The following is a 27562-nucleotide window of genomic DNA, read 5'->3' on the forward strand; positions in this document are numbered from 1 at the left end:
TGTGTATTTATACCTGCCTACTGTATTTTCCACTCCATGCATTTGATGAAGTGGGTTTTAGCCCACAAAAGCTTATGCCCAAATAAATTTGTTAGCCTCTAAGGTGCCACAAGTACTCCTCATTGTTTTTGAGGTTACAAAATATAATTTCTTACCCTAAATGTTATTTTAGGCAGGTTGCAAAGTTTCTGTGGTTGAGAGTTCCAGTTATATTTCTTTTCAGACTGGACTCCTGTCTCACTCTGGACTGCCCCTGCCTTCCCTTTAGGTGGCTTGGGCAGATCAGCCATGGAGAGGAGGAATCCTGTTTGCCTTCCTCCCCACACTTAAATAAGATTTACATAAGGTGGGAATCATTTGTTTCCCAAACTTGACTACCCTTCCCTTTCAGTGGAAAGTTACAAGAAGTCCCAGAAAAACAACAAGGAGTCTGGTGGCACCTTCAGACTCCTTGTTGTTTTTGTAAATACAGACTAACACGCCTACTCCCTGATTTAAGAAGTCCCAGGTAATGTTTAGTATCAGGTGACAAGACCACCTGACCTGGTAGTGTCACAGTTACGTCTCTGGATGGCTCCCAGGAGGGAGAGAGATTAGTATCTTCATGGTCTTGTTGTTCCTTCCTGATGGCTCATCAAATCTGATGGCCTGTCCTCTGGTGGGTGTCTTCCCAATACACACCCAGTTGTAATTGTTACATAGTCCATATTCCTAACTTTAGATACAGAAATGATACATGCATACAAATTGGATAATCACATTCAGTAAATCATAACTTTTCTAATGATACCTTACAAGACCCATCTTGCATAAAATATATCTCAGCTATGTCATATCCATATTATAAGCATATTTCCATAAAAAATATGGAGTGCAACGTCACACTCCCCTCATAGCTAAAGCCCCAAGCCCCGGCACCCCCTGAGGGTCTGAAGCTGGGAACGGAGCCGCAGGACCTGGGGAAGGAGAGGAATGGGTGGGAAGGCATAGTGGAGATCTGAGGTCCAGGGGAGGAGAAGGGCATTACCGTATGAGCCCGGGCCCAGAGCTCCCCAGAGCAGAAGAGGGGAAAACTTGTGGTTCTCCGATGTTGTGAAGAGGTCCCAGCACGGTGTGCTCTGCCGATGAAAGATGGACTGGAGAGTGGGGTCCTGGAGTTCCCACTCGTGGTTGGCGTGGAAGGACTGGCTGATCCTGTCTGTCAATAAGTTGCTGGTGCCCAGGAGGTGCACAGCATGAAGGGTGACTCTGTGCCGGAGGCACCAATTCCAAAGAAGGATGACCTCCGCACAGAGGGAAGGAGACCTGACTCCGCCCTGTTTGTTGATATAGACAACCACCGTCATGTTGTCGGACAGCAGTTGAATATGGCGGAAACAGAAGGGCAGGAAGGCCTGACAGATCAGGCAGACCGTCCATAGTTCCAGAACGTTGATGTGCATTTGCACGACCCTTTGCTGACCAAAGTCCTTGGGCCCGGTGGCTGTCGAGGTGGACGCCCCAGCCCATGAGTGAGGCATCTGCGGTGAAAGTGGTGTTGAGCATGGGGGACATAAACGAAATGCCTGCTAGAACCACAGATGGGTTGCACCACCTGGGGAGGGAAGCCAAAACAGTGGGAGGGATGACAACCGGGTGGTTCAGGGGGTCCGACTGTGGGTCGTAGACATAAGGGAGCCAGAGCTGAAAACAACACATATGGAGACAGGCAGATGGCATGACCACGGTACAGGCCACCATATGGCCCATAAAGGAGAGGCACTGATGGACGGCAATGGAGCATCACGACAAGAGCACGAAGCAGTCTGTGAAAAGAAAGGCTGTGACAGAGTCCAGGTGTGCCCCTATGAAGGTGAGCATGTGGGTAGGGGCAAGGATCGACTTTTCCTCATTGATGCAGATCCCCAAGCTGCCGAGGAGGGCTCTGAGGGTCCAGATAGTAGCAAGGAGAAGGAGGAAAGATGGTGCCACATGGAGCCAGTTGTCCAGGTAGAGGAAGAGGGAATGACAGAGGTGGCACATATAGGCCGCCACTACCGTGAAGACCTTAGGGAAGATGCGGGGGGCAGTTGAAATTCCAAAGGGGAGAACGGGGAATTGGTAATGGGAACTCCCCACCTGGAAGGGAAGGAATTTGCGATGAGCAGGGTGGATGTCTATGCGGAAGTATGCATCTTTCATATTGAGAGCCGCAAACCAAGCTCCACAGAGGAGGGAAGGGATAATCAGGGGGAGGGTGACCATTCTGAAGCAAAACTTGCGAATAAACTTGTTCACGGAGCAGAGATCCAGAATGGGACAAAGACCACACCCTGTTTTTGGGACGAGGAAATAGGGGGAATAAAAACCACAGCCATGGTAGTGCTATGGCACGGATTCTATGATGCCCTTTTGGAGCAGAACCACGGGTCAACAGAGGGACTGTATGTCGGTGGATAGGACAGGTGCAGAGAGTCTGGGCTGTAGGACCAGGCAGGAGAGAAGGCTGTGTCCAGGTCGGAGGCCACTCAGATTCAGAAGAATGGCCCCTCCCTTGCTGGACCATCGGTGCAAGCTGAGGTCCAAGAGGGTGGTCAACAAGTAGAAGGATGGAGCATGAGGGGCTCATCCACTGGAGAGTGTAGTCTTGGAACAGGCAGAGGTCCAGAGTGCGGGGGAGAGCCAGCAAAAGGCAGCACAAGCTCAGCCAATGGCGTCAGGGGTGATAATTGCCCCGGAATGTGCGGGACTGGGTGTGACTGGCTGGAAGGTGCTGGCAGTATCGATGGTGCCAAGGGCAAAGGAGGAGGCCCAGGTGCTGGAGCAGAAGATGGGGCCAGTGGTGTACAATGGTATTTGGAGTGGTGCTCCGTACGAGCCTTCTTAGGAGCAGGAGCATCCACAGTTGCGCACAACTTCTCACCCGACCTAACACAGCTTGGGGAGGTAATGCTGCATTTAGAGATGGTCCCCGTTGGGGAGCTGCCCTTATGCCTGTGCTTTTTGTGCATGAAGCGGGGCTTTGATGGGTGTGGCAGTGCTGCCAGTGCCACACGGGAGGGGCCCAGTGAAGTGCTCACCTCTGTGACAGGTGCTGTTCCAGTGGGTCGGTCGGAGCTGGGTCTGGCTGCACATGTGGGCGCATCACCTCCTTCATTAGACATTTGCGAAGGCAAAGTTCACGAGTTGCTCGAGTCTGGGATGGAAACAAGCGGCAGATGGAGCAGCAAGAGAAAACGTGGGCTTCACCAAGAGAGTAAAGGCAACGAGTGTGCTCGTCGCTCACTGAAAAGGAGTGAGGGCACAAGGCACAGTTCTTGTAGCTGGCAGAGTCCCGGGTTGGGGAGAAAAAAACCCTGAAGGGGAGAAACCCAAGGAAAACAAACTAACTACTAAAAAGTAACAGACAACTATCTCACTAGAAACAATATACAGCAAAAACGAAGAGCAGTTCTCTTAGCGAGCTAAGAGCAGCGAGGAACAGGGGTTCCGACTCTGGCCAGGCAGCAGTAAGAGGGAAGTGGAGCGGCATCAACCCGCATAGCCTCTTAAAGCCTTGGACATGTCACATGGTGGATGCACAACACACGTGCAGGTCAACAGACACTACTATGAACAGTTCCAGCTCCGGCGCATGGCACGCATGAGCACCTGCATTTGGAATCCACATAGGGACCGTGACTCGAAGAACTATTGTTTCAGGATCTCTGCAATTTGAGGCTTCATTTCTGTACCAGTTTGATGATTTGCATGTTTTCATTTCATAATGTCATGTCCAATCACTACCCAATGGGCCAGGTGGCTCTCATCTGTCAGTTTAACTATATGATTGAGAACGAATACTGCATGTTCCTGATTATAGCTGCTGTGATAAATGGGGGGGGGTAGCTCCCTTTTGTGGACACCCAGCCAGCCAGTTGGCTGTGGAATCCCTCTTGGTGGTTGTTCTCTACTTGCTTTACCTGTAAAGGGTTAACAAGCCCACAGGTAAAGGAAAGGAGTGGGCACCTGACCAAAAGAGCCAATGGGAAGGCTAGAACTTTTTAAAATTGGGAAAAAACTTCCCTTTGTCTGTGTGTTGTGGTCCTCTGGGAAAGAGGGGAATAGGGAGCAGTTATGCTGTAAGAAGCTGAAAGCCAGGTATGAAAAACCATCAGATCATACCTAGAGATTGCTTATCTGAAACCCCAGATATGTAAGTAAATTAGAGGATGTCTAGAAAGACGTGATTAGGTTTATTTCTGTTTATTTCTTATTGGCTTGCGGACTCCTCTGTGCTAACCCCAAATGCTTCTGTTTTGCCTGTAACCTTTAAGCTGGACCTCAAGAAGGTTATTCTTTATGTTTTGTTTTTGTAAGTGGGTTTTTTAAATCTAGCAAAAGCTGAAGTTCCAGACGTATTTTCTTTCTTTTTGTTTTTAATAAAATTTACCTTTTTTAAGAACAGGATTGGATTTTTGTGTCCTAAGAGGTTTGTGCATGTTGTTTAATTAGCTGGGGGCAACAGCTGATTTCCTTTGTTTTTCTTTCTCAACTCTTCCCCGGGGGGGAGGTGAAAGGGCTTGAGGGTACCCCACAGGAAGGAGTTCCCAAGTGCGCCTTCCTGGTTTCAAAGGTGTTTTTTGCACTTGGATGGTGGCAGCATCTATCCATCCAAGGTCAGAGAAGTTGTAACCTTGGGAGTTTAATACAAGCCTGGAGTGGCCAGTATTAATTTTTAAAATCTTTGCGGGCCCCCACCTTCTGCACTCGAAGCGCCAGAGTGGGGAATCAGCCTTGACAGCTGCAAAGAACATCACCAGGTCCACTTCAATGTAATTAAAAGTCAGGCAAGAATGTAGAGGAGCACAGCTCCATGGAGGCAGGACTGTGGAGTACTGGAAAATAGTGCAGAGACTCTGGAGATCTCATAAATACCCCATGACAGTTCTGCTGTGTGGGGGACATCCCCCTCCCACAAATGAACTAACTCTGCAATTAGGGACTATGTTTTCCTTGTCCTTGATAAGGCGATAATTTGGTCCCAACTCAATTTTACAGAAAGACATTCCTTGAAGTGAACCTAAGTGCTTCCTTCAGGAACCCGGCCCCTGAAGATATATTAGGAATGCCTTCAATATGCTAAAAAACATCTCTAACAGGCTGGACTGAATTTTAAAAGGAATTAATTCTGCTAATTCAGTAACTCTTTGTCCTGTCATAGTTCATATTGATCAACAAGCATTACTTCAGTCATCACTGGCGGCAGTAATGAATTTTGCAAACTCTCCCGTCTAAGCTGGTATTGCCTGAAAAATGTGGCATTGTTATGGTGCAAAGAGTAGGAGTGGACGATTGAATAAACTGTGCTGTAAAATGTTTTATATGCCTCTTGCTTTCCCTTTCATTTTCCTTTATCGTAATCTATTAATAATCCGGAAGGATACACGTAAAACGTGAAGATTCCTGTCCGTTGTTTATTTGCCCATCAGCTCGGCAAAGGTTTCCAATTAGACAGATCCTGTCAGACAGAAATACAAGAGCACCCTGGAACACATTACAGAACGAGAACACCCACATTAAACAAACAGAGCCATAAAACACAACAGTGTAAATTAGAAGCAATTAGAGGAACGAATTGGAATTGTTGCCAAGTGGAAAGATTTGCATTTCATATTTATAAAGCAAATGTCAATAAACAAAGATACATATCAGCTATTTATTTATTTACTGACTGCCCAGTTGTGTGGCAGACCAGAGGGCTAAGAGATAATATGAAAATGCTCATTACAGGGACAAGCACTGAATATATACTGTGTGTGTATATATATATATATATATATATACACACACACACACACACAAACAGGTACCTACATTTTGTCCTAGTGGCATAATTTAATTTACTGGAGTATTTCAGCATCAAGAAGTTTCCCCTATTTAAAAAAGGGTTCTAGTGGCACGATCCTGCTCCCATAAGATCAACCATGGGAGCACAAGTGGGCCATACATTAGCACGTACAAAGTACAGAGCCTAAGGTGCGTGCATCAGTGTTACTTTGCAAGCACACAACTGCAAGCACAATGCATATGACTTTCAAAATAGCACTCCAAGGAACCATTTTTCATATTCGTAACATTAGGACCTGGTGAATCGGGCTGAACCATGTAGGGATTTAAAGTTCTGGGTTTGATTTATAAAGCCCTACATAACATGGGCCCTTTCTACTTGAGAGACTGCCTTGGGAGCCTAAGTCACTTTGGCACACTTGAAAATTTCCCCCCATACCAACATAGTTTTATTGCAAACATTAATGACTTTCAATAACTTCTAAGTCCTGTCAGAGGAAAATTGATTATTTCACAGGCCCATGTTGCTGGGGAACAGGATACAGATCATGGGGATTTTCATTTATTACACCATTCCATTTCCAAACATTACAAAAAAGGAATACAATGAAACCAAAACCTACCAACAAACGCAAGAAAAGAGATCAACTGTGTCCAAAGAGAGGACCAAACTCCTTAGCTCTCTTAGTGCACCAACACTGGCTAATACAAAGCTATTCCTAACCTTGCCATCTCAAGACAGGTTAAATGAAGGACCGCACTAGCACTAGGATGCTGTAAAAAATGTGCTCTGCATTTCTTTAAGAATCAACCTGCCAAGCATCTGACCCTTCCCAGCTGCGACATCTTCTTCTGCCCCAACAAGCCTCAAGATCACAGTAGCGAACGTTGGCATCACAGCACTCCCTACTAGCACAGCAATGTTATTTGTACACTCTCAGCAAAGGAATGGTCTAGGAGCCTAGATACTATGGTGAGATGCCAGTAGGTAGACACAGATGCTGTTAGGTATCATTATGGTACAGGGCTAAAGGAGGCAGCCAAACCAATATTAAAAGACACTTCTTTACAGCTGGCACTATAACATCCTAGGATGCGAGAAACACTGGGTTTGGGACATGTGTATGAGAGAGATAACGTGACAGTGGGAGAATGTATAGGCCCGTTTATTTCTGCACAGAATCTTTCAGATAGGAAACACCATTAAACCCTTTGCAGCACACTGAGCGCCTTCTTAATGAAGAAAATCTAGAGCTCAGTTTGTCTGTGTCAAGCCGGCTCTCTGGCAGACACGCAGCACTTCCTCTCCCTGATTGACAACTGGAATGTAAGCAGGCAAATGTCTGCAGGGGGGGCATAGCTGTAAGGCCTAAAAACAGAGTTTTTAAAAATCATCTCCTTTTCCCCAGGCCAAAATGAGGAGAGGGAGAGATGAAGAATAGGTTTCCCTAATCTATTGCATTCCTACAGGTATAACTGAACATCAGTGTATGTGTCTTCCCACTCATACATACAGATCCCGTATGAAAAAGGAGAAATAAACAGCAGCAATGTAATCCCAACTGTGGCCTATCAAATACCAGAATTCCACGCTGTCCCTAGCCAGTTAGTCTAAAACAGTGGTTCTCAAACTGTGGCACATGGACTACAATCAAGACATACACAGGTTGGTTAAAAAAAACCTCAGGCCTAAAGAATTATCGAACTTGAGTGTCTCCATTTTTCGGTGTCCAACCTGAGATCCCTTAAAGTGGCCAGATTTTCAGAAAGTGCTGAGCATCCCTCCACTGAAAATCAGGCCTCTTTCCAGGGTCCCATGTTGGGCCCCCAAAATCACTCATTGCTTTTGAAAGTTTAGGCGTTGGGATTTATAATTGGCTCAGTAAGCCAGAATATGTACAGTCATGCAGAAAGCCCTATGTTTGATTGTATGGTGCATAATCTATCAGCCCACAGGTGCTTAAGGGGTTCTCTGATAGGAGTTACAGTCCAGCGGTTCTCAAACTTTTGTATTGGTGACCCCTTTCACGCAACAAGCCGCTGAGTGTGACCCCCCCCTTAAATTAAAAACTTAACCAAATTTAAAATATTTAACACCATTATAAATGCTGGAGGCGAAGTGAGGTTGGGGGGAGGCTGACAGCTCACGACCCCCCATGTAATAACCTCGTGCCCCCTGAGGGGTCACGGCCTCCAGTTTGAGAACCCCTGAGTTACACCTTAAATCCCTTAGGTGCTGAAGGATGAAAAGAGCCCTGAGAATAGGTTGGCAGATTACAGAACAACTGGCAAAAGGAATGTCCAGTCTGTTAAAGGATCCCTTCACCAAGGAGTAGTGGGTGCTCTACTGCTATCACAGTAGGCTGGGTCCAGAGTAACTCCACTGAAATCAGAAAGGTTACTCTGGACTGACACCGGTTTTACTGACCCAAATCTAGCCCCTTCTGTGCATATTCTATGTTTAAAAAGCACTGATCCCTTTAAGGGTGGCGATGGTACCTTGTTCTCCTCAGGAGTGAAGAGGATGCGGAAGGTAGACGCCATGCCCGGTGCTACTTTGTGACCCACATCATTGGGACTGATAACTCTGAAGTAAGGAGAACTCTCCAGGATGACTTTCACCAACCGGGGAATCTGTAGGAGACATGTAAAATATAAGATTCTGCAATTCGCATGGAAGGGCAAAGAGAAAGAAATCATCCTAGTCATCAAATGGGGATATTGATCCTTAGCCACCTTTGTAAAGCACTTTGTGATCTAAAGATGGAAAGTGCTCCCTAAAGGTTAAGTGCAATTAGTTTATTATAGGAGAAATGGAGAGACATTAAACTTTCTGATGTGTTGAGTCTGAGCTGGCAGTGGGCCATTTATTCTATTCAATGTTGGCTCTTGCACTGCGCTCATCACCATAGTACCTAAGCACCTTCCAGTACCTATTGAGCATCTGGGGATAGGTGTGCATGAGCCTGCCCACATCTAAAGGCCCCTCCCCCAACCTAAGGAGAGGCGCTACCAGACCTAGATCTCAAACAATTCCAGGGGAGGGCAACAAATGATAAAATAGGGATGAGAGTGAGGGTCACAGAGTCAAAAGCAGGGAGCCAGAGGGGGACACCTTCCAGTAGTGCATTAAGCAACATGATTAACATTGTCACATGTTGTTTGTTCTCTCATCCTCTCCCTGGGGGGGGGGGCGGGAAGTGTGTGCAGTGGAGTCTTTAAATTTGGTAGGGTTTTTCTGTTCCAAAGAAAGTTGCCACATAGTCGACTGGGCAAGCAAAAGGAAGTAGACAATCAAGGACTTCTCAGCATACATATAAGTAACTGGAGCTGTGAGAACAAAGGAGTTCATCTAGGGATGAGGAGCAGAGGGAGAAGGAAGGGAGCAAGACAGCCTTGGGAAGGCACTGACTGACATCAGAAGAGATGGAAGAAGAACCACCCAAGAGTTGACAAAGGAACAGCTGAAGAGAATGACAGGAGAAGAGTCACAAAAGCCCAAAGAGTGGGAAGCCAGAAGCAGAGAGTTGCTGACTGTCCAAAGAAAGATTGTGGTTTCCCCTTGGGCATGCCAAGAAGGTTAACGGCATTTTGGGCTGTATAAGTAGGGACATTGCCAGCAGATCGAGGGACGTGATCATTCCCCTCTATTCGTCATTGGTGCGGCCTCATCTGGAGTATTGCGTCCAGTTCTGGTCCCCCCACTATAGAAAGGATGTGGACAAATTGGAGAGAGTCTAGCGGAGGGCAACAAAAATGATTAGGGGGCTGGAGCACATGATTTACGAGGAGAGGCTGAGGGAACTGGGATTATTTACTCTGCAGAAGAGAAGAATGAGGGGGAATTTGATAGCTGCTTTCAACTACCTGAAAGGGGGTTCCAAAAAGGATGTATTTAGACTGTTCTCAGTGGTACCAGATGACAGAACAAGGAGTAACGATCTCAAGTTGCAGTGGGGGAGGTTTAGGATGGATATTAGGGAAAACTTTTTCACTAGGAAGTTGTGGAATCTCCTTACTTAGAGGTTTTTATGGTCAGGCTTGACAAAGCCCTGGCTGGGATGATTTAGTTGGGGATTGGTCGTGCTTTGAGCAGGAGGTGGGACTAGATGACCTCCTGAGGTCCCTTCCAACTCTGATATTCTATGATTCTATGATCTGTTAATTCTGTTCTTTAGGGGGAATGCTACCTTAGTGTGTTTCCTGCCTCAGACTATGTTACTGTCCTTGACTTGTATTCCAGTTTCATTATTAAAAACTGGCATGACTTCTTTCAGAAGATTCTGCTGGTTGGTAAGGTCATAACCAGATGGCAGTTAAAGCTCAGTGGAGCCAGATTCCCGAGTATCTTGTTAACACACAGGAATCCTTGCATGGCATTTTGCAATGAGAGCTGCTCTTCATGATACTGGAAGCAAATAGAAAACAAACAGAGGTACTGGTACTGGCGCAGCAAGCCTAAAGCATGAAATCTACCACTGAGAGAAACTCAAATGAAAAATTTTAACTGACAAGCTGGAAGAGCTTCACAAATATGCCACAAAATCCAATTCATGCTTAGGAACATAGGGATTTCCACATGTGATCAGACCAGTAACCAGTCACTGATGGTCATCATCACTGTAAATGCAGATGATCCTGAATCCTTCAATTACACTGGTCTACAATTTTTGAGACGTCGTCTGCTTCAGAGATAAAATGTGCTATTTATTATGTATTTTGATGTGCTGAATTCAAATATGACAATTAAAACAACTGATTGGCTACTGTTGCTAAGATATTTAATTTTTACATTTTATGTCTATGTATATTGTGTAGATAGTAGAGTTTTAATCATAAATTGTAAACCTAGGTCTTTTCATGTGTTTATGGTTGCTTTACATGATAATATTTCACCTGTCCTGTTTATGTAACACTTTAAAAATCAGCAAAAGGGTTATATAAATAAAATTTATTATGAAACAAAAGGCAAAAAACTATTATGTACATAGTTTAGTCCTATTCAGTGTCTACTCGGCGCTTCTTGGCTTGTCTCTTGTATTCATTAAATGGAGCATCTCTTGTCACTGTCCAGCAATAGTCTGCAAGCATTGATGGGCTCCATTTGCCCTGATAGTGTTTCTCCATTGTTGCAATGTCCTGGTGAAATCGCTCGCCATGCTCGTCGCTCACTGCTCCGCAGTTCGGTGGAAAAAAATCTAGATGAGAGTGCAAAAAATGTATCTTTAGTGACATATTGCAACCAAGGCTTTTGTAGGCCTTGAGGAGGTTTTCCACCAACAACCTGTAGTTTTCTGCCTCGTTGTTTCCGAGAAAATTTATTGCCACTAACTGAAAGGCTTTCCATGCCGTCTTTTCCTTGCCACGCAGTGCATGGTCAAATGCGTCATCTCGAAGAAGTTCACGAATCTGAGGACCAACAAAGACACCTTCCTTTATCTTAGCTTCACTTAACCTTGGAAATTTTCCACGAAGGTACTTGAAAGCTGCTTGTGTTTTGTCAATGGCCTTGACAAAGTTCTTCATCAGACCCAGCTTGATGTGTAAGGGTGGTAACAAAATCTTCCTTGATTCAACAAGTGGTGGATGCTGAACACTTTTCCTCCCAGGCTCCAATGACTGTCGGAGTGGCCAGTCTTTCTTGATGTAGGGGGAATCTCTTGCACGACTATCCCATTCGCAGAGAAAACAGCAGTACTTTGTGTATCCAGTCTGCAGACCAAGGAAGAGAGCAATAACCTTCAAATCGCCACAAAGCTGCCACTGATGTTGGTCATAGTTTATGCACCTCAAAAGTTGTTTCATATTGTCATAGGTTTCCTTTATATGGACTGCATGACCAACTGGAATTGATGGCAAAACATTGCCATTATGCAGTAAAACAGCTTTCAGACTCGTCTTTGATGAATCAATGAACAGTCTCCTCAGCTGGATCGTGAACGATGTTGAGGGCTGCCATCACACCATCCATGTTGTTGCAGGCTACAAGATCACCTTCCATGAAGAAGAATGGGACAAGATCCTTTTGACGGTCACGGAACATGGAAACCCTAACATCACCTACCAGGAGATTCCACTGCTGTAGTCTGGAGCGCAACAGCTCTGCCTTACTCTTGGGTAGTTCCAAATCCCTGACAAGGTCATTCAGTTCACCTTGTGTTATGAGGTGTGGTTCAGAGGAGGAGGATGGGAGAAAATGTGGGTCCTGTGACATTGATGGTTCAGGACCAGAAGTTTCATCCTCTTCCTCGTCTGACTCATGTGAGAATGATTCTGGTGCATCAGGAACCGGCAGTCCTTCTCCGTGGGGTACTGGGCATATAGCTGATGGAATGTTTGGATAATGCACAGTCCACTTTTTCTTCTTTGACACACCTTTCCCAACTGGAGGCACCATGCAGAAGTAACAATTGCTGGTATGATCTGTTGGCTCTCTCCAAATCATTGGCACTGCAAAAGGCATAGATTTCCTTTTCCTGTTCAATCACTGGCGAAGATTTGTTGCACAAGTGTTGCAGCATATGTGTGGGGCCCACCTCTTGTCCTGATCTCCAATTTTGCAGACAAAATAAAGGTGATAGGCTTTCTTATCCATAGTGGTTATACTGCGCTTTTGTGATGCAAAAGTCACTTCACCACAAACATAGCAGAAGTTATCTGCACTGTTCACACAAGTACGAGGCATCTCTGCTCACTTTCGCTAAACAGAAATGTGTCCCTTTGCAAAATCAAACACTGACAAATAAGAGAGCAAGACACTGTATGATTTCTAGAGCTGATATAGGGCAATTTGTTCAGCAGAGTGATGTAAGCTTCATTATGATTGCATCATCCATGACTTCTAGGAATAACATGATGCAATTCATATCGTGTATGACGCAATACCAGCTTCAGATTGCATCATTCATTGTTTTGCCTAAAAAGCAAGTACTGTCCAAACCCAGTCATAGATTTATTCATAGATCCAGTCAAAGATGTATTTTAGTCATTTCTGGTTTAAACTGAGATCCCTTCCCTTTATAACTCACTTATCCTCCGCCATTCCCAAGTCAAGGATCGTATATACTGACCCAATAACATATCTTGAAAACTAGAGCCAATCAATAATTTTAAGCATCATTTTCGTTCTCAGTGACACAGAATTAGTAAAGTTTGACTACATTTATTTCAGAAGCATGTTGGCTGTAGGGCAGTGTTATACCTTGTGGAAGGCTAGCTGTAAATTGTGTACAAAAGTCCTGTGTAATCTATTCTCTAATAAAATAAATGGACAGAAGCATTTTCTGCAGAACAAACAATGAAAGCCTCTCTAAGCACTGCTCAGAAAGAGCCAGAGAAAAAGAAAGCAATTTTACAATGTATAAATCGCAGCAATAAAGATGGACTAAATCATTCCACCTCTGTATTTAAAATATTAGAGAGGCCACATTCGGAATACTCGATGCCTTTAACTTGATTTTCACAAAGCAGAGCAGAGTTATAATCACAAGTGCATTGTGTGCAGCTGTCAATTCAGAGATCTGAAAACTAGAGATAAAACATTCTAAACTAATCGCTGGAGTGTCTTGTTATATTTATACAATGAAAACTATTTACAAAAATAGTCAAATTAAAATGTAAGGGCATCTTTTGGGGGTTTATTAACAACATCCTTGTGGTATTAAAATACAGCAAAGATGCATGTGGAATCTTCAAGACTGTTAATGCTACAGTATGTGTCAGGGTCCCTGTTACACCAGTGCTGTCTCACTGAGGTCTCACTAGCTTCCAAAACAGATTCATTTTGGAACAGCAACAATTCCACACTTGTCTCATTCACACACAGTCTCTCCCTCCCTCCCATAACTATACCTCCCCAGCTGCAATTGCAGAAATATTTATGCAGACGTTCTTTTCCACTTAAAAAGAAGAGTTAACTCTTTGTCTGCTGGCTGGTATTTGGCAAAGATGAACATCATTTGCTGCCACATCTACATCACTCTGAAGCAGTGCTGTTGCAATGGTATGCCTGTCCTCCAAAGGACAACTGTAGGGGAATGCAGCAGAGAAGTGGTCGAAGAGGGGAACTGAGGCAGGGTTTGTTGGAGAAGTGTATACAGGTAGGGTCAACCCAAGTAAAAATTGGGATTATACTGTAGATCATACACAATCTCTCGAGGAAGCTCCTTCCCTTTTGTTTTGGGAATCCACGTGTCACGGCTCAGCCATATTTCCAATATTCCTCCACTACCAAAATGAATGTAGCCCTAAGCTCCTCACAGCATCTTTCTCCTCTCCTGGGACACTCTCTAGCACTAGTTTAGGGTTACCATATCTAACAAATAAAAAAAGAGGACCCTCCACGGGCCCTGGCCCCGCCCATTTCCCCGCCCCAGCCCCGCCCCAACTCCGCCCCTTCCCCCCTAACTCCACCCCCTCCTCCCTCCCACTCCCAGCCACGCGGAAAGGGCTGCCCGAGCGCTACCGGCTTCACGGTTTGCCGGGCAGCCCCCAGACCCTACGCCCCCGGCCGGCGCTTCCCCAGCGCAGCTGGAGCCCGGGAGGGGAAGCGCCCAGCCAGGGGCGCAGGGTCTGGAGGCTGCCCGGCAAACCGTGAAGCCAGTAGCGCTTGGGCTTCGGGCAGCCCCCTTGCCTCCGGACCCTGCACCCCCAGCCGGGCACTTCCCCTCCCGGGCTCTGGCGGCGCAGGGTCCGGAGGCATGGGGACTGCCCGAAGCCGGTAGCGCTCAGGCAGCTCGGCTCTTAAACAGAGCCGAAGAGTCAGGGGAGGAGCAGAGCTGCCGTGGGAGGGGAAGTGCCTGGCCGGCATTTTCCCGGACATGTTCAGCTTTTTGGCAATTTCCCCTGGACGGGGGTTTGAGTGCCGAAAAGCCGGACATGTCCGGGAAAAAGAGGACGTATGGTAACCCTACACTAGTTCCCTTTAGCCTCCCTTGTCAACACAGCATTTCCTGCAGTATTCCTAGTATTCCTGTCATCAAATTGTCCCAGGATGCCCTAGGACTCCTTCCACAACCTCCGTCTGCCTCCATAACAGCAGAGCTTCTCGTTAGCCATTACTCTCGGGCAGGCTTCATTTCATCCTCTGATCTGTCGTATTTTACAATTAGAGCTGGAGAAGGATTTGTTCCTTTCCACTCTCTCCTATACACTTTTCCATCCTCTTTGCACCTGAAGGTTTATCACTAATATGCCTTTTCCTTACAGGACTGGATCTCTGATTACTTTTCACACTTTGTCAAACAAAACCCTGGGGCATCCTGGAACACTTTCTAATTCAGCTCACTTTCTCCCTCTTTCTCACTATCTTTTCCCATGGGATTCTTTCCGGCATACACCTCCTTCAAACAAGCTTATTCTCTGCTGAAATTTCAGGTCCTCGTTTTCTCCCTTTTCAGCCCTGATTATAAATCAATGGTTCAAAATTGCTGAGATCTTTCAACTGCTTCCCCCCTCCCACTCCTCTCAAGGAAATCTCAAAATGATCACAAAGTTATTTCAAGCAAAGGCAGACACTGTGTGAGCGCTCTGAAGGTAAAACAGAGCCACTCCCCTCAGAAAAGGCGTGGCACTGAGAGGGCTTCTGAAATCTGTTCATAAGCATGCAATTAAAAGGCATTCTGCTGCTGCCGGTAAGTCAGTCTGTTCCCATTTCTGATTTCAATGAGCAGTTCTGGACTGATTTCATTTTACCCCAGTGTATGTGAGAGGGGAATCAGTCCCTGTACTTGCTCTTAGTGATTGATAAGACATGTCAGTTCAATGCAGAGACTGCATATGTTACTAACTCACCTCTCAAAAGAGACTAACATTACAACCTGTGGGTCAGTTCTGGGCCCAGCGAGAGAGTCTGGGGAGCAGAGCGCATAGCAACCACACGCAATGGGGAGGCTTTGCAGCCACAAGCATGTCTGGGTATCCTGAGCTGGACCAGTCACAGGCTAAGCCCAGCCCTATTTCTATTGGCAATCAGGTGGTGGGGGAAGACGTCAGGTAGGCAGTGCTATGCTGTTGTCCCAGAGGGAAGCAGACAGGTTCCTTCCCAGGTGAGTGACAGCCAGGGGGCATGAACAGGCCACATGGCTCAAGAAACACAGCTCTGAAACAGGATTGTCAGTGGGGAGAGGAGAAGAGGCCATTGAGAGGAAGATCTCCCCGAAGGAAATCACAGGGTATGGGAGAATCTCCTCCAGCAACTCCCACCAACCCAGCCTCTCCTGTAACACAATACCTGGAACTCTCCCTTCCCCATGCAGGAGAGGCAGCCCCAGGGTGGCACGGACTTCTGCCACATCACGGACTGACAGACAGAGTCAGGATTGAGACAGGGCTGCTATGGGCAGGGGAAGGGAGCTCCTCTGCCTAATTCCCCACCCCCAGCAACTCCACATCATCCAGTAGGATCAGCTGACTTCGGAGTCATTCAGTGAGGTGCATTGCTGGCGCAGTGATTTGGCCCCGTACAAATCGGGAACACTTCAAAGGGGAGGGAGAGCCTATGTGAGCTGAGGCTGACTCATCTGTCCCCAGTTGAGTAATGATGCAGAGACAGAGGCTGGTAAACTGATTACATCAATGTGAAGAGATCATATTAATTACAGAGAGGGAATAAGCGCGAAGGAAATCACCTATTTTAAGACACAATCCAAGTGAACAATCCTGACATTAACAAGCAGGGATGAGGACACCAGGGCTGGGGCCCCACTATGGCCATTCTTGAGTAAAATAGAAGACACCTGTCAACACGGAGCATTTGCAGACTAGGGGAAGATGAGCTGAGACACCCTAGGAGTCACCACACAGCAGCATGGTAACCTGCTGACCCCAGGGGGCCTCGTGGAACCCCAAAAAGAATGTTGGCATCTAAAGCACAAGGTTAAAAAAGGTCTTGACCAGAACCAGGATGCTCTTGGTTCATGCCAATCCATCACTTAGTAGGCAGGCAGGGAACATGTGGTGGGTGTAGTCAGAGTACAGCTGATCAGTCAGGCATGCTGCACGCTAGCTGCGAGTAGCAGAGAAGCCCTGCTGGGAACGCTGCAAAGAGTAAATTACTGGCAGGAATTGAGCCTTCTGACCACATGGGCTCGTGCTGTTGTTCCCTGGCCATGGGAGGACAGAGAAGGCCACAGCATGTACAAGGCTGAAGCCCGGAACACTCTGGCACCACCTTAGAAACATAGCTCTCCAAAGGAAGGAAATCACCAAAAGTGGTTCTTAATCGGGCTAACTACTTTGGAACAGACCCCTCCATGAGCAGGGACACAAAGGAGGAGCGAGCCAAGAACCCCTCCCAAGACTTCCATCTTCCCTGGGTTGAGACAAGGCCCCTCTGTGTGGTTCAAGCAGAGACTAAGCAGAGTCCATGGAATGAGAGGTTTATGGGTGAGTGTTATCAGCAAGCAGGAAACTCTTCTTTCAGTTCATCACATGGCAAGCCTAAGATGTCCTGCACTTCCTGTCAAGGCCCATGTCAACAAAGGGGACCAAAAAGGAGGACAAAATTAGCCTTGAAAAGGAAGAGGTGAGCTTTAAAAAGTCATAAAAATGGGCACTTGGCACATCAAAGGATAAGGGCCTACCTCAAGGAAGCAGGGAGCTGTTTACCACCACTTTATAAATGGTATTTTCTCACTGTGCGGGGCAGCTACATCAAGGACAGGCCAAACACAAACCCTAAGAATGGGTTCCCTTTGGATTTCAGGAGAAAAGGCGGTTCTGAGCCTATCCCCACACTGAACCTGCTCCTTTGGCTTGGGTTGTAGATCCAAATACCAGAAAGACACTCCTCTCCCAGTCCCGGGGCCTGTTCCAGTCCTGGTGTCAAAAGAACAGCCCCCAATGGAGACAATGAGCTTGTACCTCCTTTCACCAGAGCGACATTTGGACCCTGGTTCAGAACAATTCATGAAATTTTGGCACCATCAAACACAAACCTTGCCCTAACTCAGCTTTGGCCCCTTAACCCAGAGTAAACCTAATTTGGATCCTAATCCAAATACTACCCCCCTTAGGCAACACAGTCACAAAGCAGGTCACACAAATGAGAAAGATTAGACCTAGTTAGTCTGAAAGTTTGATTTTCAGGCTCACACCTTCACATGAAGCCTTTCAATGTCGTCTGGCATTTATGCCTTCCAGTGCAGTAGTTAAACATCTAAGTACCCAGGATAGGGGTGCAAGATCCATTTGCATCAACAAATCAGAGTTTTAAGATGCAGAAAAATGTGTGTGCTACACACTGAAGCATCAGGCACTTAGGTGCACAAATTTAGCTGGTAGGTTACAGTCACTTTATAACTATAGCTATCAGAAGCATCTTATTGTATGTCGTGCTCCAACACTGAGCTGATAACACGGTGATCAGTGCAGTACACAACCTACAGAAATTAGACACCACCATAGACTGGTAAAGGTCCAAGTGATGGCTCTTACCTTGTCATTGTTCCTCAGAATCAGCGGGACTTCATAGATCTCACAAGGGGCATAGTTCTGAAATACCACCTCTGATGGGAAGGGCTGAAACAAGCTCTGCTCCAGGTCAACTGAAGAGAACTAAAGATGTAAAGAGACACTCAGTAAGTAGACACAGAAATGCTGGGAGGAATGGGGTCATGAATGCAAATTCTGCATTGCTCTTTAGCAGGATGCAAGCTAGACCATCTCTATAAGCAATTATATAAGGTTTGCAGTGGACACTCCCCAAAAGAGCTGTGGAACAACTGAGATCAATGAATTTACAGAGGACCCCAATGGAGATACTCTAGAGATGATTGTTGCCCATTGACTTTCTAGCCTGCATTCACCCGGATATAAAGACATCAGGGTCCAGATCCTCAGATATTTAAAATGCCTAACTTGCATAGGAGTAAGGCGTGGGAATTAGGCACCTAAATGCCTTTGGGGATCCCATGGAAGTTATGTGCCTAAATGCCTTTGAGGGTCTGGGAGGATCCTATGGGAGTAAGGTACTTAAATGCCTTTGAAGATCTGGCCCAGGAGACTAGAGGGCAGAGAGTTTTACTGTCAGTAAGGAAGGCAACCGAGAGAAGCAATGCAGCAGCTGTTCAGAGTTCAACAAAAGACGACATATGATTTCACATTACCTTGGTGTCACTAGAGGATTTGAATGAGGACAGAACTTTGGTTACATAATCTTTTCTGGTGAGTTTTAAACCGGAGCAAGGAGTACTCAACTTTGTCCTTTCAAGCCTGTGTTCTTTCACGCTCTTCTTTGAGCATGTCTAGGAACGTGTACTGACACAAAGAGCAGGGGGTTGTGGGGCAAAGCAGCACATATTAGGAGGAGATTCTTAGGCTAGCCCTAAATATTTTAATCTGTCTAGGCAGGTACCATCTCCACATTCTAATAAGGAGGCATCCTGCGCCAAGACCCTCCAGGGACATCTGAGTCTAGACCAGTAGTTTTCAACCTTTTTTCATTTGCGGACTCCTAAAAAATTTCAAATGGAGGTGCAGACCCCTGTGGAAATCTTAGACATGGTCTGCGGATCCACAGACTACAGGTTGAAAACCACTGGTCTAGACAGAGAAGGCTTGCGTGATGAAATCCTGGCCCCACTGAAGTCAATGGGAGTTTTGCCATTGACTGTAGTGGGGCCAGGTTTTCCTCCACAGGTGGGGGAGGATTGTCAATGTGTGCTGTCAACTATTTCTGGTCCCTGGAGTTTGGATATGTTCCAGGTTTCCTGTGCTATTTAGGATAGTTCTCAACCAATTTGTTACAGGTTTCGGCTGGGGATTTTCTGCTCTGTAGAACACTTCAGTAATGTATCCTCTTGGAATAGGTATTACATAGTGAGCAAGAAGCCAAGTTTAAATGTTTATCCTGCTGAGCATGCATCCAAGCTGTCAGAGGGGCATTCCCCTGTGCAACCTCCATGGTATCATGACCCTGAAGGTCTCCAACCTGGGTTCACCTCCCTGTCTTACCCAGCAGCTTGGTACTAAACAACCTACGGAGAGACCATGAAACCTGAACCTATATCAGGAAGGCCTCCCCTAGGCCCTGACTGGAGAAACAATGGGACATCTGATTGGTCAGAGCTTCCTATTTAAACCCAAAGGAAGGCACTGGAAGTTATCTGCACAATTGGGCTCTACCTGGCTGCAGCCTGGAATGCTCACCCAGCCCTATGTACTGTGACCTGCCTGATTCCCAGTATCCTCACCTTGGCCTAACGCCTGGTGAGAGAAATAGTGCCTGGCCCCATCCGAATTAGTTCATCTGGTTCCCCGTAACCTGAACACAATCCTTCATGTCAAGGGCTGAGAACCAGGCCCCAGTGGGGGGGAGAGGAAGGGATAATAGAAGCCAGCATCACCATACATAATTTGGACTTTCGGATAAAGCTATTTAGTATGCACAGGTCTAGAATGGGGCAGCACTTCCATCCTTCTTGGGGATGAGGAAGTAAGGGGAGTAGAAGCCTTCAGTCTCTATGGCGCCCGTTGCAAGAAGAGCTTCGGCCTCTTGTTGGAGAAGGCACTGATGGGGAGAGTCCCCTGGAGGTGTCTGGGTGGGGGTGGGGTGAGGGAAATGATAGAAATTTTATGGAGTGTCCATGGTGGATTATTTCCAGGACCCCATGGTCCATGGTGATCTTGTCCCAGTTGTGGGTGAATAGGACAAGACGGCCCCCACAGAAGATGTGTGGGGCCATGGATGGCAAGGGGGAGGGTTCGCAGCTCTCAACTGACACATCAGAAGCGTGCCTTGGGTTGCCGGTGGGTGAGAGTCGAGGAAATGGCTGTGGCTGAGGTCATGGGTCGCTGACGCTGGGACTGGTGGTGCTGGCGTGGGGGTTCCTGGTGCCGCTGCTAGTACAGCGGGTAGGGTACATATGGCCGGGGGTGGAATTCTTGGAGCTGCTGTTTGTGCTGACGGCTGGAGTATAGATCCCCAGCGTAGCCCTCGAGTCCTTTAACAAGTGATGGTGCTCGTCAGTCTTAGCATAGAACAACTTGTCCTCATAAAAGGGGAGATCCTCTGTGGTCATTTGTACCTCTCGAGGGAAACCAGAGGACTGTACCCAGGACTCGCAGTGCATGAGGACGCCTTTGGCAAGTGAACACGAGGATGTGTCAGATGCATTGACCACCATTTGGAGGCTGACTTCATCTACAAGGATGCCCTTCATCCACCAGCGCCTGCAATTGCTGCTGCTGGTCTTGGGGTAGATTGTCCTTGAACTCTGCAAGTGTAGGTGTTAAAATTGTATTTCACCAGCAGAGCCTGATAGTTGGCAATGTGAAACTATGACACCGCAGAGGAGTACTGGAGGCAGTTGGGAGCAAGAGTCAAGACGGGGAAGCCTGGGTGTAAGTGCAGCAGTGTCAGCACACAACATGTCACCTGACCTGGCACGGCTCGGGGAGGAAATGCTGCCCTCGATGGGGACTTGCTTCTACACCGATGAGAGTGCTTTCTGCTCTCATGCCTCGGCCTGTCCACAACTGCCAGGTCCTGTCCATGGGAAGTGCTGGAAGGCGCACTCACCACCGGTGATGGACACTGTGCCACCGGTTCCAATGCTAGAGAGCATGGGGAAATGCATGATGCACATGCGAGGCAACAGTCACTGCTATGAAAACCTTCCAGCTCTGGCGCATGGCACACATGTGCACCCATGATTGGAATACATATAGAGACCATCACTCAAAGAAGAAGAAATGAAAATCCAGACAAACTCCATTCATTTCAACTGAATTCTCTGCATTCATACTGGTGGAAACAAGATCAGAATCTGGCCCTCTGACCGCAAAAGACATGGAGCCTGAGACCCCTTTGACTTACAGCAGTGTAAACTAGGAGTAGCTCCATTGAAATCAGTGATTGAGAGGACAGTCAGGCCCAGTGTGTGCAGGATTTAAACAAGTTGAATCCCATGTACTGCATCACTGTAAACATCACATCAAATAGAAAGAAAAAGGGAGCTGGAAGGAAGGGCAGGGAATGCTACCTTTTGATGGGAGGTTTCACTCATGTCTAAAAGCTCAATAATCCGAGGTGGCCGCATCTCATGAGTACTAGCCAGCTTCTGCTCCGTAGTAAGAGACATCTCCTTTAGGAAGGCAGATGGAGTCAGCTGCAATTCAAAACAACAGGACCCATAGCTATATAAATGGCTTTTCTTGTTACAGTGCCGCTGATAAATAATTTGTGTTCTCAGCCGTTAGGGCAGTCCTGGAACTCCACTAAGTTCCCTGCTGAAATATTTAAAACTGGTAAATTAATTATACCGAGCGGAATATACATGCGCTACCTGAGAGATTCCGCCCTGTTTGTCTCTCTGTCAGCCATGATTGGAAATTACATCTGGCTGAGGAATTTGATTTGTTGGGGGCGGGGGGGTGTTCCTTTAACTTTGCTGGCTCAAGCACGTGACTTGAAAGGAAAACAGCCTGTAAAATCCCATGGCTACAATTTTACACAATACTCACGCAAAGGCCCATGTAGGGACAACTTCTCTGAGGGAATTGTCAAGGCAAAGCATAAAAGAAATGGAGCGACAAGGTTCAAGGAAAGAGGAATGGCCCAAGTTTAGATCATCTAATTTTAACCAGCAGTTGTCTGATCTTGCTTTGTCCTTATAGCTTTCTTGATGGAGCTCTAAAGAGCTGTTTACATGGTATGAGCTAGCATTGGACTGAATCCTGCTCACCTTATCTCAAACAGCAAACCCCATTCACTAAACATGTGGGTAAAAGGGGCTGGGTTTGACCCCTGACTCTACAAGCCCTTTATAACATGATTAGTCCTCACTTCACGTGACATGAAGTCAGTGGCCCAGTGGATCCCTGCACTGGACCTGAGGTTGGCACAGGGTTCATGAGAGGGCAAGCTGGCATGATGTCATTTCTGTGTTCCTCTATTCTGGACTTGGTTCAACACAGATTGCAGGAGCCTGAAGACTACCCAAACTTATGCCCAGCTGCAAAAGGCACTTAGGGGCTACTACATCAGCCAGGAATAGCCGGAGTGCAGTGGCACTCAGGCCAGCCTCCCTTCTCTCCCAGATCATCCTTGACATTCCCCAAGGGCTAGTGCAGGGATAGGTGTAGGGCCATTATGGTGTCTTGGTGCCAGCTGGAGAAGCCCCTACACCAGGCAAATTCCCCAGGGCTGCTGGATCTTACAGCAGGGTGGGATGAGTTGAGCCTAACAGGAATAGTCTCATAAGCTATGGCTTGCATAGCAAGTTCCTACTGCACCAATCACCGGAATCACTCCACTAGTTAAGGACCTGCTTCCAGTTTAAACTCTGAGGAGATGGCTGGCTGTTGTGCTGGGGTTCTCCTTTACTGCAAGGTCTGTGGTGAGGGCTGATGAGAATCCTCCCACTCCTTTCCTCTTACCCACCCCTTCCTCATCCATTGATCCTGGATCCCATAGAAGTGGCTTCCTGAAGTCAGAAGACAAAACAAAAGGGGGGATTACCTCCTCCACCTCTTTGTGGGAAAGGTGGGGGGCGGGAACTGGCACTATGGGGTCCCTCCCCACCGCTGATGTTGATCGGATATTCTAGCCATGTGTTAGGTACTTACAGTAACAGCCTTTTCTTCCTCTCTGACAAGTTTAGGATTACGAGGGGCCACAACTTTGCTCTGGAATCCTTCAGGCATCTTGGAGGGCCCTAAGGATTGATGAACCTTGCTGGATGGCATCCTCACATCATTTCTTAGCTCATCTGGAATAAGCAACAGTGCGATTTTTAAAAGCCAAAAAAATCCTTGGAATTAAAAGTCCTCAGCAACACCAGGTACGAGGCCCAATTTTCACCTGCTGCATGGCCAGAGTGTAGACTCCACGGACTCAGAATGGGCAATTTACAATCACTTTGCTCAAGAGCAAATGATGATACAAGGTGCAAGGCTGCAGATACCCTGGGAGACCCATGGGAGCGTTCTAGTTTACAGGGCTTTAATTTTTAAACCTCTACTGCTAGATTCTCCTCTCACACTGGAACAAGTCAGAACAACACCCCCGAAGTCAATGAAGTTACACCAGCATAAAACATATGTTAGAGGTGAGCCATGCACACGGCCTCCCTGATCTCACTCCCTTCTCCACCATAAATGCCGTCTGCCCTGTCACTAACATGAGTTAGTGTTTGTGCAGGGGCTTGTGGGAGCGGAGTATTTCCATAATCACTGGTGTATTTTCTCTGGGAGTTTTGATCGAGTAAGGACTGCAGTGCTGGGGTGAGACTGAGTGTAATTCCAAGCCGTGAGCATCAATTAAGACATTAAAGGGTGGCAGCAGCCTCCACTGTGAACCTCATTCTTGGCAGCCAGTGGCTCTAGAGAGCCAAGGATTCATTGACCAAACCCTCATCCTGCCCCAGGAAACCCCTTCAATAGTATCTCAGATACAGCCTCTGTGGAGCAGAGCATGCGAGAGACACAAACACACTGACACTACTGCCAAATCTTGCACCACGCAGGCCCAGCGGTTTTGCTTTTTGGGCCCAACAGAAAGAGCAGGGACAGGGGATTTTGGCCCTAGCAATTGAGGGCTGATGGGGTACGATGGCAGCAGCCCTTTGGGATGGATATTTCTCTCCTGAATAATCACCCACTTTACAAAGCATGGACGGATAACAGTGAAACCAGAGGAAATACGCTCAGAGCCAAACTGCCCAATGGTATCAGTGAGATCCTCAGGAGGAGGGGAGAATAAGGAAAAGCTATTTGAGTTCACCTAAATAATACATTTAAAAAAAATACAGTCGGAACTGGCATGCACCCAGCTAGCCCCATCAGCGAATGGGTCTGCTCTGCCATGTCTGGAAGGAAACCCTCACATTATTTCCTTGACACATTAATGCTGTTTAAAACACTCATGTCCCTCTCACCTGGCTGCTGAGGAGGTGGGGCCTATAACAAATACTCTGTTTTTTACCATTTCAGGAAGTTGTTAATGTTTTTAATTGAGAGGAGGGCAAAGGGTTAGGGTTAGCATATTAAAAAAAACATATTTAAAAAAGGGAAGAAAGAGAACCGGGGGAACTACAGACTGGTCAGTCTCACTTCAGTCCCCAGCAAAATCATTGAGCAGGTACTCAAGGAATCCATTTTGAAGCACTTGGAGGAGAGGAAGGTGATCAGGAACAGTCAACATGGATTCACCAAGGGCAAGTCATGCCTGACCAACCTGATTGCCTTCTGTGATGAGATAACTGGCTCTGTGAATATGGGGAAAATGGTGGATTGGGCCAAAAGAAATCTGAGGAGGTTCAACAAGGACAAGTGCAGAGTTCTGCACTTAGGACGGAAGAATCCCATGCACCGGTACAGACTGGGGACCGACTGGCTAAGCAGCAGTTCTGCAGAAAAGGACCTGGGGATTACAGTGGATGAGAAGCTGGTTATGAGTCAGCAGTGTACCTTCGTTGCCAAGAAGGCCAACGGCATATTGGGCTGTATTAGTAGGAGTATTGCAGGCAGATCGAGGGAAGTGATTATTCCCCACTATTCAGCATTGGTGAGGCCACACCTGGAGTATTGTGTCCAGTTTTGGTCCCCACACTACGGAAGGGATTTGGACAATTTGGAGAACGTCCAGCGGAGGGCAACAAAAATGATTAGGGGGTTGGGGCACATGACTTATGAGGAGTGGCTGAGGGAACTGGACTTATTTAATCTGCAGAAGAGAAGAGTGAGGGGGGCTTTGATAGCAGCCTTCAACTATCTGAAGTGGGGGTTCCAAAGAAGATGGAGCAAGGCTGTTCTTAGTGGTGGCAGATGACAGAACATGGAGCAATGGTCTCAAGTTGCAGTGGGAGAGGTCTAGTTTGGATATTAGGAAACACTATTTCACTAGGAGGGTGGTGAAGCACTGGAATGGGTTACCTAGGGTCCGGTGTTGTTTAACATCTGTATCAATGACCAGGATGTAGGAATAGAGCGCATACTGATCAAATGTGCAGATGACACAAAATGGGGCGGGGGGGGGGGCTGCCAACACTTTGGAGGATAAAGCTAAAATTCAGAGGGATCTTGATAAATTGGAGAACTGGGCTAAAGACAACAAAATGAAATTCAACAAAGACAAATGTAAGGTGCTACACTTAGGGAAGAAAAACCAAATGCACGAATACAGAATGGGGGATAACTGGCTTGGCAGCAGCGCTGCTGAGAAAGATCTGGGAGTTGTGGTGGATCACAACCTCAACATGAGTCAGCAATGTGATGCTCTGGCAAAAAAAGCAAATGCAATTTTGGTTGCATTAACAGAGGCATAGCATGGGAGTGATAGTACCGCTCTACTTGGTGCTGGTTAGGCCTCAGCTGTAGTAGTGTGTCCAGTTTTGGTCACCAATGCATAGAAAGGATCCAGAGGTGAGCGACAAAGATGCTCAAAGGGCTGGAATGCAAGTCATATGAGCAAAGGCTGAAGGAACAGGGTAGGTTTAGTTTGGAAAAGGGGAGACTGAGGGGGGACATGATAGCGGTCTTCAAATATTGAAAGGCCGCCATAAGAAAGATGGAGAAAAGTTGTTCTCTCTTGTCACAGAGAGCAGGACAAAAGGTGATAAATTCAATCTACAGCACAGCAATTTTAGATTAAATCTCAGGAAAAACTTTGTATCTGTAAGAGCAATCAGCCAATGGAACGACACCTAGGGAGGTTGTGGGAGCGCCTTCACTGGAGGTTTTCAAAGGAGGCTGGAGCCATCTGTCTTGGATGGTTTAGACACAACAAATCCTGCATCTTGGCAGGGGGTTAGACTAGATGACCCCTGGGTCCCTCCTAACCCTGTGGTTCTAAGCGCACTACCCCATACTGCACTCACTGCTTCTAGTGGGGGAAATCCAGCGCTGAATTGCCTAGCTAATGCGCATGTAAAATCTCAGCCACACCATTGCATTTACATGGGGATTCCCATTCAATATCAGTAAGTTTCCCAGGGACATATCTGTTCAGCCAAGTTAACATTAACACACTCGTTGTTCTGGGGGAAGGGTAGAATGTCACTTGGGGTCTGTCTGTCTACACTACAAAGAAAAACCTGTGGCACCAAGTCTCAGAGCCCAGCTCAATTGACTCAGACTCACGGGGCTCAGACTGCCGGGCTAAAACCAGAAGTGTAGATGCTCAGGCTGGGGCTGGAGCCTGGGTACTAAGACCCTCCCCCTTGTGGGGTTTCAGGGCCTGGATTCCAGCATGAGCCCCAGTCAGTTGCCCCAGGCTCTGGCTAGGGATGACAGGTGTCTGGTTTTTGACTGGAACGCCCAGTTGAAAAGGGATCCTGGTGGCTCCGGTCAGCATAGCCGCTAAAAGTCTGGTTGGCCACAGTGGGGCAGGCAGGCTCTGTGACTGGCTCTGTGCAGCTCCCGGGAACCGCAGCCAATGGGAGCTATGGGGCTGGCGCCTGCGGGCAGGGACAGCACACAGAGCCCCTCGATGCCCCTCCGCCTAGGAGCTGGAGGGACATGCTGCCACTTCCCGGGAGCCATACGGACTTCCTCTGTCCCCAGGGCTGCCTGAGGTCAACGCCGCCTGGAGTCTGCACCCGGAACCCCCTCCAGTGCCCCAACCCCCTGCTCCATCTCAGAACCCCCTCCTGCACCCAAACTCCCTCCCAGAGCCTGCAGCCTGCACCCTTTCCCACACCCTAACCACCTGCCCCAGCCCTGAGCCCCCTCCTGCACTCCGAACCCTTTAGTCCCAATCTCCTGCACCCCAAATCCCTCATCCCTGGCCCCACCCCAAAGCTCAAATGCACAG

The 27562-nt window shown here is 47.2% G+C and overlaps 1 protein-coding gene across 1 annotated transcript in view; it reads right to left on the minus strand.

Moving 5' to 3' along the window:
- HYDIN (HYDIN axonemal central pair apparatus protein) overlaps positions 1 to 23496 on the minus strand; it is a 376996-nt gene extending 353500 nt beyond the window's left edge. The window contains exons 1-4 of the mRNA XM_054049428.1: positions 23377 to 23496; positions 21792 to 21917; positions 18244 to 18363; positions 8308 to 8442 (exon numbers count right to left, since the gene is read on the minus strand). Of these exons, the coding sequence (XP_053905403.1) occupies positions 8308 to 8442; positions 18244 to 18363; positions 21792 to 21917; positions 23377 to 23496 (501 nt within the window). The remainder of the gene's footprint in view (positions 1 to 8307; positions 8443 to 18243; positions 18364 to 21791; positions 21918 to 23376) is intronic.
- Between the last annotated feature and the right edge of the window lie 4066 nt (positions 23497 to 27562).

The sequence above is a fragment of the Malaclemys terrapin genome, chromosome 14 (assembly GCF_027887155.1).
Source record: "Malaclemys terrapin pileata isolate rMalTer1 chromosome 14, rMalTer1.hap1, whole genome shotgun sequence".
NCBI classification, from domain to species: Eukaryota; Metazoa; Chordata; order Testudines; family Emydidae; genus Malaclemys; species Malaclemys terrapin.